This window comes from Cinclus cinclus, chromosome 4 (assembly GCF_963662255.1).
Source record: "Cinclus cinclus chromosome 4, bCinCin1.1, whole genome shotgun sequence".
Lineage (NCBI taxonomy): Eukaryota > Metazoa > Chordata > Aves > Passeriformes > Cinclidae > Cinclus > Cinclus cinclus.
The window spans coordinates 32,851,583-32,864,817 of record NC_085049.1 but is presented as its reverse complement, the minus strand read 5'-3'; the positions used below and the strand labels follow the sequence as shown (position 1 = coordinate 32,864,817).

The window sequence follows — 13,235 nt, the reverse complement described above, 5'->3', positions numbered from 1 at the left end:
GTAGAATTATGCAGCCAGCTCTGAAAGGCATCAAATAAAAGACAACTTCTGTAAAGTGGTCTACAAATGTGTTTTTGTATCATGGACTTTCTGAAGAGTGCCTGTAGTTTTTTCTGAGATGGGGAAAATGAAGAAATTATGAATTGGCAAAAGCTTTTAAAGAAATGCTGAGCATCCCCTGCTATTACTGAAAAGTACTTTGTGTGTACCACTGGCAGGATTGAAGGATAACAACTGGCACCATAGTGAGGAGGAAAGATGAGGCTTCAAAAACATTGGCAAGAGTTTGAAATGGAGTATTTTTTATCAAACTGGAAGGAATTTCTTATTGATGGACCCTGTTTAAGTAGGAGTTCATTAAAGGAACAGATTCCTCATTCTAGAAAATAACTACAGGAAAATAAAAAATGTAGTTAGGCACCAGCAGGGGACCCTTTTAATCAAGAAAAATGATTTTCAGAAAATACTGCCAAAATTTCAAAACAAAGTAAAACCAAAACTAGAAAATAAGCACAATTTTTTCTCCATGTTCTTCCTCATTTTAAATGACACTTTGAGCCCAAACAGAAATTCTTCTGACTCTCTCAAGAGTTATGCATCATTACTTGAGCAGCAAGAAAGAACAGGAAAAAAAAAATTAGAGCTAAATGTAACAGCACAGTTGTTACGGATAATAGTAGGCCAAAAGCAATTAGCAATTGGTGATGGACATTCCAGGAGAACAGAAATATTGACTAGATTAAAGGAAGAATGGAGTTCTTAGATTCTAGAAGATACATAAATGTGGCTATGCAACACCAGAAATCATCAAAACAATTTATGCTACATGTTCAATGCACAGTTCCATGCTATGAGCAGAGCAAAACAATGCTTAGTTCATCAGGAATCACATACCTCTCTTCCCTTTGGGAATCCCCGAAATTTGTAAATGTTATGAATTAAAAAAAAAAGAGAAAAAAAATCTAGTATTAAAAAATGTGATATATTATTTTACAGATCACTGATCCTTTTTGTCAGCTGTAGCACCAAACACTTAGCATTTGCATAACATTATGATGTGAAGTCAACATACCTAATATTCAGTTTTGAGAAGGGAATGTATAATTTGTCAATCTTTTTATCAGATATATTTTAATATTGAAATTCTGTATGCTCTATAAATTTCAGTGTAATGGAATATGTATTACATGACTCAAGGAAGGGGAAAATAATGCTTTTACTAGCATTATTTTTATTCTTTTCAAGGGACCTTAGATTAGATTGCGAACATGTGCTGAATAAATTTTTCTGAAGGCACATACAATACATTTACCTTTCTGAAAAACACCACACCTCTGACTTCAAATAAGCAGTATAGAAAGCAATCTTTGAACAGAGATGCTAAATCATGTATGTAGGATTTGATCTGGGTTTTGTTTCTGTGTTCTTTTCCACAGAAATTCGATTTTCTTATAGTCATGCAGGTCCTCAAAAGACAAAGACCACAATATATACATTTTATTAAGTAATCATTACATTGTAACACAGTGGCAACAGTAAAGTAGAACAGGACCTCCAGGGAATTAATTTAAAATCATCAAAAACGCTGTTTCTTCAGTATAAGATAAAACATCTATAACAAGTTCACACATGACAGATGTAAGCTAAAAAACAGATTCCATAGTGTGATAAAAAACCAGATGTTTTGAATGATCATATTTTATAACTATATATACTAAATAATGTTTATCCCTTTGCATATTTTTGAGAACATTTTAAAAACAGTTTCCTGAACCTTAGAAAACTGTACTTATTAATTAAATTTCAATAATATATACAACTGCATCTGGCCAAGTTAAGTTTTGTAATTCCTTGACATAAAAGGTGCTAGAATTCTAGCTATTATGGTTTCTGTATCATTAAGCAAAAGACGTGAAGGGAAGAAACATAAAATTGTTTTATTTCATTTCTTCTACCTTACACAGCCGTTTTTAAAAGCACAAATTTAGAAGCATACTTTTCCAATCAACAGAAGAGCAATGGGAATGAGATCATTATAACTATCATTATTTTTCAATCTGTAATCTAATATCTATAACCTCCAACATAAAGATGCTTTCTCTTTTTTATGTTCTTTAATTTTTGTTTGTAAACCTACATTTCATTCAAGTGAATTGAAGTAGAGTTTTATTTCACTTCACTTTACATAAGCTTCAAGTCTCTTATTCCTCTGCAAATGTGAACTGCCTTAAACATATGTCAGAAAGTGAAACTAAAATGTTTCTTGACAGACTTGCTTCCCATCAGGGGAGAAGAAATCTAGGAACAAGCCACTCTCCACAGAAAATGCAATTACAGCCTCACCTCTGAATGGTGCTCTTCATTTTGCTGCAATACTTCGATACAGAGTTCTCCAAGGCGAAGAACCTCTTCCAGTTTTCTTGCAGGTGTTGCTTGATGCATGGTCTCTGCATGAGTATAAAACGTAAGCTCAAATTGCTTTATGACAGATAAGATTTACAGTAAGAGAAAATGATGTCAGAAACTAATGGGAATGGTGCAAACTGACAAATTTCTAAAGTATAAGAAATTTCAAGTTTTAAGGTTTATCATTTAATATACATAAACAGAGCTGAATGTCCAGATCACTAAAAAGAAAATTCAGAAGAGCATCAGTGGTCACTAACATTTTCTGATTTAATATGTGAGAAATAATATGTGCATCAGTGTATTAGATCCTTAAATTTTGCAACAAGGAAATTATTTTTCTCTTCAAGGCCATATATACAAATGGCCAATATTGGATAGTGGATAGTGGAGACCAGCAGATAGTGGAGACCTTTTTTGTTATTGTCAGTACAATGTCTTCTCACCAGATGACTCACTGCTGTAATCAGCAAAATTCATACCTTTTGCAGCAGTTAAAAATTCCATTTTAGGCATATTAATAAAAAAAGAAAAATGCAAACCACATTAATTAATAAAACTAATTTCTAATAACTAATTATTCAAATAAATAAAACTATTTTCTAATAACTAATTATTCAAATAACTAATTTCTACCTGCTGTTCATCAGTAAAGGTGAATCTGCATTCTTTTCAGTACCATAGTGCAAAGTAGCATTATGAAATAAGGATATTATAACAGAATTAACACAAGCTTACTAAAAATTCCACCTAAAAGAAGCACAAATACAAAAGTTACAAATGGCATGAGGCTCACTCATTCTACCCAGAAGACTTCAAAAAGAAAGGAAACAACAAAGGTAAATCAAATGTAACTACAATACTTACAGGGAAATTAAGCAACAATTAGTTTGCAATTTAAAAAATCATAGCATTAGATTTCAGAAAGAATCACAGGAGATAAGGGAAGAGTCCATCAGAATTCTTTTACAAACATATTTTAATCAGTAAAAGTAACTTGGCCAACTACATAATTTGCATTGTCAGGGATAACTTCAGCATTAGCTACTAGAGCTTGTTTAGTTAACAAAGTCCTTGTTGCTAAGCGTAAATCATGGGATGTACATGATGTACAATATAATCAGAATGAAATTATGTACATAACATAATCAGATAAAAAGTATGGTCACATTAACCAGGTTTGCAGAGAACTTATAAAGCTGATAACAAGGTGAGTAAGGGTTTCAGGGATTCTATTTTCTCATTTTTTATGCATGTTTATGGATCACATTGATAGCAAATCATATGAATACACATCTTCATATGCAGAAAAGTCTGCTGACATTTCCTTCCCACTTTGCATTCATCATTACATAGAACATTAGCAGATTAATTAAAGAATTGACATAATCTCCTTGGTGTTAGTAAGAATATCAATCTGAATGCAACAAATATTTTTAACACTTAATATTTCTAGCAAGTCAAAGCCACATTGCAGACATTTTAAAGACAGGTGACCTTTTCCAGTTCTTTAGCACTAACACACAAATGCATATTACAGTGATGAAATAGATAACTTCGATGCAATTTTTGGAGAAACACTGATAAGAATCTTCAGCAAACTTCTACTTCTAAGTGACTAGAACCCCATATTGTTTTCATGCAAAAACCAAACAGGAAAATTATTTATTGAAGCAACTACAAAGAATTTTTTCAAATCTTATTAAGAGACCACATAACCAGACATGTTGAAATATTTTTTTTTTCCTAAAACCAGAATTTAACTCAAGAAAAAGTTAGTATAGGAATACGGGTCAAGCACAAAGCACACACCAGGCACAAAACTACATTCATAATGCCAAGATCACTGTTATTGATACTGTATTGTAATGCTTTTACCATTTTATACTGTACAATGATTGTATGAATATAACAACAAACATATTGAATCAAGCGAGATTAGAAAAGAGTGGCCAAGAACCTATTATTAAGGTTTTATATTATAAAGATTACTATTGGATTCAGACCAAACCAGTGGTTTCTACACTTATAATGGACCAAAGGTGCTCTTTCTTCTAGTGGTCAGTGTTCTCCACTCCCTGAACACAGCAAGAACAACTCATACAGATAATGTACATCACTAGCAGTGTCACTGGGGTTAATGAGCCTTAGCAATAAACCAGTGATATTAATACAGAGCATGACTGGAATATCTGATTTCAGCATAAACAACTCAATTTATCACAAACTCAGCCTGATCGTCATTACCTCACCACTACCCAAGTAAAAAAATAATTGCATTAATAATTGCATACATTCCTAATAAAACCAAATAAGCTGCAAAACATTCAAAAATTATATCCTACAAGGGCTCCTCTAAATTATTAAGAAAGTAATTCTAATAATTATGTTGATTCTCATGTTGCATTTTTGCACTGCAATAAATTCACTTATTCCACACTTTCAATTAGCTAAAGATGGCCTAAAAATGGCTATTGAACAGATATCATTATCATTAGGGAGAGCAGGAGAAACAGGAGAAAAAAGGTTTACCACCTAACTGTGAGATTATCCTGCTCTACCACTGTGATAAGATCACAAAGAAGAGAAATACGGTCTCAGACAAGTTACAATTACATTGAACAATGCATTAAGTTCTGGTCATCTGAAGCGATGGATTTTGATCAGAAATGGAAAGAAAAAAGGGGGCTTTTTGTTGCGTTTGTCTGAAAGGCATCATAAGCCTAATAAAATGAAGGATGAAAGAGAAGATCAGAAATGTTCACACACAGGCAATGTGGGAATACAGTGCTCCCAAAGTGGAAACACTTGGGAAGGAGAGGACCTACCTTTGATCAGGGATGATGCTGGCAGAAGAACAAATCAGTCACGATAATAGATTTAAACTAGACATTTTAAAGTTTTCAGTCATTGTGGGACTAATGTTCAGGAGCAGTTTCTTTCAGTAGGATTAGCATGTTTATGGGGAAAAAAGAGTATAAAAACTGTAAATACACCTTTGAGTATGGCAGGTTTCCAATTGATGTTTCATGGCAGGAATGACTAAAATGTGGGCTATATCAGACTGAATCAATTCCCATTTCTTATTTCCATAAAACTCACTATACTGATTACTAGCTTACTCTGAAACTATCTATTACTTGCTAAAAATATGCAAATTACCCTTAACGTTTCTTGCTTTTCACAATATTTTAAAATAATTATTCTCCTAGAAGATTTATTCATAAGAAAAGGTGGCAGACAATTGCACTTAGTCTGTATCCTTGGACAAATCTATTTTTTTTGTTTACTTATTCTCAGAATAAATCAGTACATGCAATTTCTCTTGCACGATATAGACTTCCCTATATTTCACTTAAGCTTTATCTAAAACTTCCTTTTCCATATGTAAGTTATCCCACCAATTAGCCATTTTTCTCTTAACTAAAGACTTTTCAAATTCTAGGGACTATGTCTTTTGGATATCCATCATTTACATGTGTATATATACAGGGGGCTATGAAATAATTTGCAAAATAAAGAATGAAATATTAACTTTCTTTCTTTCTTTTTTTTTTTTAACCAAGCAAGTAGTGTATATGAAATATGAGTAGCAATAAATTCTTATTTGGAAGTATTAGGACTTCCAAAACACCTGAGCCAAATACTATGATTGTCTTTGTAAGCATAAAGGAATTACAGGAATGGAAATCAGTGCTGTCAGTTTTCATTATATTCATGATGCCTTTCTTCCAACAATTACTAAAGGTTGTTAAGATGTGTTTACACTGTTCAAACTAACAGGTTGCAGCAGGAGTCGAGTCAGTAAATATGATGCTTGACATCTTTTAGAAAATAAACAGAAAAAGCCATCAATCATCTGTTTCCAGCTTCACATCCTGCCAAAATGAAAAAGCAAACCAGGCTTTTCAAATAATGGATGCTTTCTCAAGTATGCATTACCAGTGAGTCACATAGGTACAGAAAAAATATTGTTAAATGAGCTATGTTAACTGAGCGAACCGCTACTGAAATGAAAAAGTGACTGCTTCATGAACCAATGGAGCCTCGGGCCACAAGGGACCCAGATCATCCAGTCTCACCTCCTGCATCACACAGGTCAGGGAACTTCTCCCCGGTCCTCCTTTTCAAGACAATCAGGATGTCTAAAACCTAACAACAGTCTGTCTAAAACCTAACTCAGGCTTGCTTTCCACAAGAGAGTTTATTCTTGAAGACAAATGCACAATTCACCTCTCCCATTTTCTCCCCAGCATGCAAGCTGTTAAACATGTGTGCTTAATTTCTCATTGACATTTGCTGAGCACAGGAATCTGCTGATTAGAGGCATTTTTTTCTTGTTTATGAATATAACAGAAGCAACTGGGAGACTCCTGTGTTTGGCCTGCCAGTCTCCCCCTCAGTGACATATCTTATATCCCTTACTTGTTTTCCCTGCCTCTTATTTAATCCTTCCTCCTTTTCTTCAAACAAGCATGTCCAGGACCAGAGACTCAGGAAAACCAATGTGTCTCCAGGCAGAGGTATTGAAAAAAAGGCAAGTATGGTGAGAAGCTCCCAAGTTCACAGCCTCAGTGGGCTCACAGTAAATCAGGACACAATGTAATTGATAATACAGATACATCATAATTTGAGCTTTATGGAACTCAATCTCTGCTCCAGCAGGGCCCATTCATTTGGTCTTTTTAACATGTGAAACCTGCAAGATGGCTTGAAGTTAGCATGTTACTAAACCTGAACTGACTGAAGAGTTAACCCAAAACTGGTATGACTACCGACAGATAATTTAGATTTGACTGTGCTAAACTTTTGTACAACTTCTCACAGAATTAATTCTGTATGAAAAAATAAGGAGGTAGATATGGAAGGACATTCTGTATTTTTCAGACTAAAAAAAATAAGTATAGCCTTATACAAATAATGGAATTCAGCTTTAATTATGAAGCTGACACCAATCTTTCCATAATTGCTTTCTATAATTTCAATAGCATTTAAATTCTAGGGGGAAAATAATAGAATTAATTAGCATCATTAGCTAAGTACAGAAAGATTATGAGTTAAGAGTTTAAATCTCTTACTCCATGATCTACCAGTTTATTAAGTGTGTCATGCTACAATATGTTCCAGTCTTTAAAGTTCATCCTAGTATTCAACGGAATTAACTTCATGGGACAATCACAAGTTTTGGGGTTTGTTTTTGTTTTTTGTTTTTTGTTTTTTTTTTTTTCAGAAAAGGAATTCTTGGCTCATCAAAAAGCATAGAAATAACAAAATCAAAAAGGTAAAAGCAGAAGAAAAATCTCATTTTTTTCCCAGCTGATCATCAAAGCACTTAATATATGATGTTTTGTATTCTGATTTTTGGCAACACAGATACAAGCAGTTGGTATTTTCCTTCTTTTCCTTACTTCTAATTTCACTTCAAAGGGGGAAAGAACTCATATTCTCAGCACTTTGCGATATGAATAACTCACCTATCAGATGGAGAGAAATCTGGCACTTGAATACAGACCTAAAAGAAGTATTTCTAAAAACCAGAGTATTTTAAGACTCTACATTTTAGAGTCTTACTGAAAAATGACAAGAAATCTAATGTTGGCAGGCAAGGGGAAGGAAAAAGAGATGTTGAAAATTATTAACTGAAACAAAATTTGAAGAAATTACTGAGGACATTAAATGAACAGAAAATAGAATAAAATGTAACACAGATTTGCAAAGGTAGGTTGAACTAGACTTGTGCTTTTCTAGACAGGATATTTTGTATAAAACAAATTCAGTAGATCTCATCTATATTCTGACTTTAATAAAGCATTTGATATGGTGCCTCATGGGAAAACTACCAGTTAAGCTGAAGAAAATGATGATTAAAAAAGAAACTGGGTGGGGTGTAAAGAAGATGCCTCAAGTAAAAAGAAGTAAGCAGTTCTGAGAAACTGCAAAAAAAGGATTCTTGAGAGATTCCTTGAAGATTCATCTTATCTTCCTTAACATTTTCACCAGGAACTTTGGAATAAATATTAGGACCACAATGACAATGTGTAAAACATGGGAAATTGATAAATGCAGTAACAAGAATTTGATTAATTCAAAAGAATGGGAGAGAGAAACTTATTAAAATACCTTCAAGAGTTAAAGAAAAATATTAAAATACTTAAAGAAGGGACAATCCATTTTGACACATGAACAGTAATAAACATTTCAAAATTATCAAAACTCTCAGACTGGGTTGAATTAACTTTTCACAGAAGGGCTCTGTGACACAAGGATGATACAGACATCAGAACCTGTGTTCCTTGACTGTATTAGACAAAATGTTTCTGGTATAACAGTACTGCTAGTACTGTGCAGGATATCTCACGGGGATGACTTGCACAGTTCTTGTCACCAATGTTCAAGAAGGCAAAATTCAAATTTTAACAAGCTCCTGAAATGATAAAAATGAAGAATAGGTGGCTATTCAGAGACAAGGTGATAAAAGCCCTGGGTTGCATGAGTACTAAACTCGTGTCTAAAAGTGCATCATAGGGCATGGAGGAACTGGAGATGATGAAATGCTAATGAAGGCTGGAACTACCCTTCCCTCATTTGGGATATAGGACAAGGTTGGCATGATTAAGTTTGGGAACTAATTTTACTGTAAGGTGATGATACACCTGGACAGTAAATTTGACTTGAAATGACCTTCCCGGGGGTGAAGCAGAGGACGGAAAAGGGGAAGCACAGTGACAAAGACTGACTCAGCCCTACTGTTAAAGGAGGATGTAGGTATGTTGACAAAGGAGTATCAGCATGCAAACCTAACAGTCTGGGGATTCTTTCACAGACCTCTGGTCGAAAACTGAAATCAGGGATGTTTGCCCATATCCTCCTTTCCATTTAGTTGCACAACAGAGATCAAGAAGGTGCTATGCTGCTGTGCAACCCACTTTTGTTTGTTCAGTGAAATGAACATGCGTAGAGAGCTTTAATCAAGTTCTCTCCTCATACAATGAACTCTTTCCACTTGCCTTCTCAGCTTCAATAACGTTTGTAGTCTTCTTCTTTTTAAGCTGGACAGACCCTTCCGAGCCTTGAGGGCATTTACATATTGCCCTTCATTTAGAAACTTGTATGTAATGAGCACATTAAAGATCCATGTCTTAAAAGCCAGCAAAATTCTGAGTTTCTCCTGACCCTCTCTTGCATGGAGTCAACATTTATTCAGCCTTTGGCAGTCTCTCTCATAGAAACAAATTTTGGCATGACAACTGATTTATCTTTGAGCAATTGTACACTTCAGAGTAACTATTTGCTCCAATTTTAATGGAATTTATTCTTATTCCTTTTATTCAAACTGTTTGGCAGAAGGAGCCCAGTATACTGAGTTGCTACAGTCTTTTAAAAATAGTGAGTCAAAAGACAACTGACTGAAAATTCAAATCTTTACAATCTGTCTATTGCCTCAGAAATTAATATCCATGGACAATGACAGAAACTGGCCTGTTTGCTTTTCAAACATTTACCACTTTAATCCCTTCTATATCTGCCCAGAAAAGTAATGCCCCTATGCTGAAAAATGTATTTATGTGCAAGTTTCTGTCTTTTCCCAGGCAATAACAGCAGCAATCAATCCTCAGCCATTCAGATTTCTAATAAATTTGATAGGGAAAAATAATAATTTCTGAGAATGCATAAATAATGCATTTTATTACTCTGTGTATATGAATGTATATAAAATACAAGTAAAAAGTAAGAAGTCTGTGTAGGAAGGTCATCTTTTTTGAAGGAGAGAAAGCAGGTGACGGAGCCATGCAAATTTCTATAGGCTCTTCATAAGGAAGCATGCAAAATGCATATGAAGAATACTGTTTGCCTCTGGCCTCAGAATCTGGCAGGTCCATTTATGTTCAACATTATCGATAGGAAGAGTTAATGTTAGTTAAATGCTGAATAAGGAATACATGTCATACACAAAACGATTTTAAAAGTACTTTCAGGTAGTGAAGTCTCAAAGGCAGCATATGATGAAAATGGGTCATACCTAAAAAGAGATTCTCATATATTGATGCTGTGATTCATATCCTTGACAAAGTGTAAACCCTTGCCGAAACTACCAGGGCATTATATGAGAGTTCTTAGATACAGTTCAAAATTATAATAGTAAGTTTCCTGCTATTCTCTTCATAATGGTAATTACATTCACTGAGCAGATTAGCCACTTCATGAGAAATTCAGCTGTACACATAATAAGAAATGACATGCTGAACCCCTTATAAATGCCACATCAAATGTAATTTTTGTTAAAAAAATCTACTCCATATTCATAACAGTACAACGACAGGGTATGCCCAATAAAACGTCATCCTAACCGTAAACAAATATTGCTGATGGAAGTGCTGCTTATACCACCATGTTTGCCATTAAGAAAGTAACCACTGTCTTTGGGAAAACATTCAGAGTCTTGTTTTCAATTGAGACTGTGAAAATGAGAGCACCTGGTGAATAGACCTGGGAACATGGCAACCACATTGCTGACAAAGGGTTCTCACAACAAAAAAAAATTTGCATTTTCACCTCTGTATTACCTAACAAGGACACTCCTGAAATTCAAGATTCATTATCAGTATATAGTGCACAAGTTAAAGGGTAAATAACAGTTATCTAGACATAGTTTATATTATTTTCCACAAAACTACAATATATGGAATTAGGGCTAAATGTACTGTACATCAAGTTCATTATGAAATCTGCAGGTATCCAGCTAGAAACAAAAACAGGACCAGGATTTGGCCCTAAAATGTCATTGTACCGGGATTCATCTCAGTGGCTTTGTCTTTTCCATCAAGAGAAATGTGTTCAGTGCTACACAAAATTCCAGTGGGCGCAGTCTATCTACTCCTTACATTAAAATTATTTTTCTCTGAGCTTCTGATTAATTTTCAGTTGCATTTTTAGTTAGAACTGGTATTTACTTAAAGCAACTAAATTATAAACACAGCCTTTAAACCTCTAGCTTCAGCTAACCCACACAGTGAATTTCCACTTACTCACTGTATGTGATAGGCTTTCCTCTCATCCAGTCTCTAATCTAGTTATTTGCCAGGTCACTTAAGGGACAACTTTGCTATCCTGTTTTAAGAAGGGCAATGGTTTCTCTCAAAGCATGGAGAAGCCTAATGTAAAATGACTAAAATCAGGTACAGAGCTTTCTATTTGTATTTATTTATTTACTTACTTACTTATTTACTTCTGTGCCTGTAACTATGTCATCTGTGCTTAATGGTTTTGGGTTTCCCACATAAAGAGCCTAAGAAAAACTAAGATTGGCAAGTGAGTGGCACAAGGAAGATTTGTACTTGAGGTGATACACATGGTATAAAAGTATATACATTGCATAAAAGTGAATACAGTGCATAAAAGTGCACAGGAGATGTTTCAGAGTGCAAAGGTGAAAGAAAAAATATCTAAAATTTCAAGAACAGCTTTCAATTAATTTAAATTAATTGTTTCTGAATTTCTAATTTCAAGACATATTTTCTTTAATACCTAGAGGCATAAAAATATTAAATGGAATATTTATGCTGTGTAGGTTTAGGTATCTTACCTAGAGAGGAAACTGTCTTCAGGGTGTTTTGTACTCAATGCTGTGAGATTGGCCTTTCAACAGAGAAATTGTTGAAGGACCTTCAGAGCACTGGAGTCCCTGCCTAAGGAAGCTCTCCCTGTTGATCGGAGGGGTCAGCAGATCATCTGAGCAGTCTGAGCTCCCATCAACTCACCCCAACGACTGCCATGAACATCCATTCCACCAGCACATTGCCTACTCTCTTTGAAAATTCCAAACTGATCTCCTATCTACAGGGCTTTTAAAGCTTTTAAATTAAAAACAGTGGAAGTCTTGGAAATCAGTGGAATTTTTTGACTCTTCTGTTATGGACACAGTTGTTAAAAAAAGTAGTTTTAATAGTTTTCTAGTAACTTTCAAGCCCCTCATTGGCAAGGAGCTCCTCTTAAACTACATTTATGAAACTTTGTAGTCATCACACCAGTCTGTCTTTCTAGATGGAAAATCAGTTCATCACAAGAGTACTACCAGCTCAGTGCCCCTTCCCGTAACTGAGGTTATTGTTTGTGAAACCCCACAAAGCACCACAATCAGCATTCCTTTGGGTATGTGTGCCAGGTAAGACAGAGCTCTATTTCACAGTATAGATATGCACAATCCCTTATACTTGTGTGCAGCCAGTTCTACTCAGCTGCAAATACTAGTTCAGCTGTGATCTTTGTAAGATGATTTTTAAATTTTGGGATATAAGAACTCAAAATCCCCTCCCTGTTATGCACCATAGCATCTTCATGAAATTAGGAACACAAAGAACTACCATCTTTGTAACCCTCAGCTGTAACTAGAAAAAGATATGTATCACTAAAAAAAGTGTATCACTACAAATCTTTTTCAGGGAAATGTAAAAACAGTTTTACAAGTTTAGTTTTCCTAGCAAGACCTTCATTAATAAATTGAGCAATCCTGTTACAAAACAGATACCACTTTTGCAGAGGACTATGAAATTGCGTTTCTCTAAATACACAAACTGTTTCTGAATTTAACAAAATTTAACTTTTCTGCATCATTTAGTTATACCCTCTCACAGAAAATACAATTTCATCATATTCCAAAACAGAGAGTTAGCTAAACTGCTAATAAATAGGTACATCATCATTAATTATCAGTGTAAATACATGGACTAAACTACACAAAAATTAATTTTAATATTCCCAAGTGTTCTGGTCAGTATCTTGGTATTTTTCAAATCAAGAAAAAATAATAACAACAGACACAACACACTACA

General features: G+C 34.4%; 1 protein-coding gene across 14 annotated transcripts in view; it reads right to left on the bottom strand.

Annotated features, from left to right (window-relative positions):
• CADPS2 (calcium dependent secretion activator 2) overlaps positions 1-13,235 on the bottom strand; it is a 287,063-nt gene that overhangs the window by 55,579 nt on the left and 218,249 nt on the right. For 8 of the 14 annotated variants that reach the window (XM_062491046.1, XM_062491047.1, XM_062491053.1 and 5 more), the window contains 2 exons: positions 2,344-2,447; positions 895-903 (listed from right to left, as the gene is read on the bottom strand). In XM_062491046.1, coding sequence (XP_062347030.1) covers positions 895-903; positions 2,344-2,447 — 113 coding nt within the window. The remainder of the gene's footprint in view (positions 1-894; positions 904-2,343; positions 2,448-13,235) is intronic. The other 6 variants (XM_062491049.1, XM_062491055.1, XM_062491060.1 and 3 more) reach the window with 1 other exon arrangement.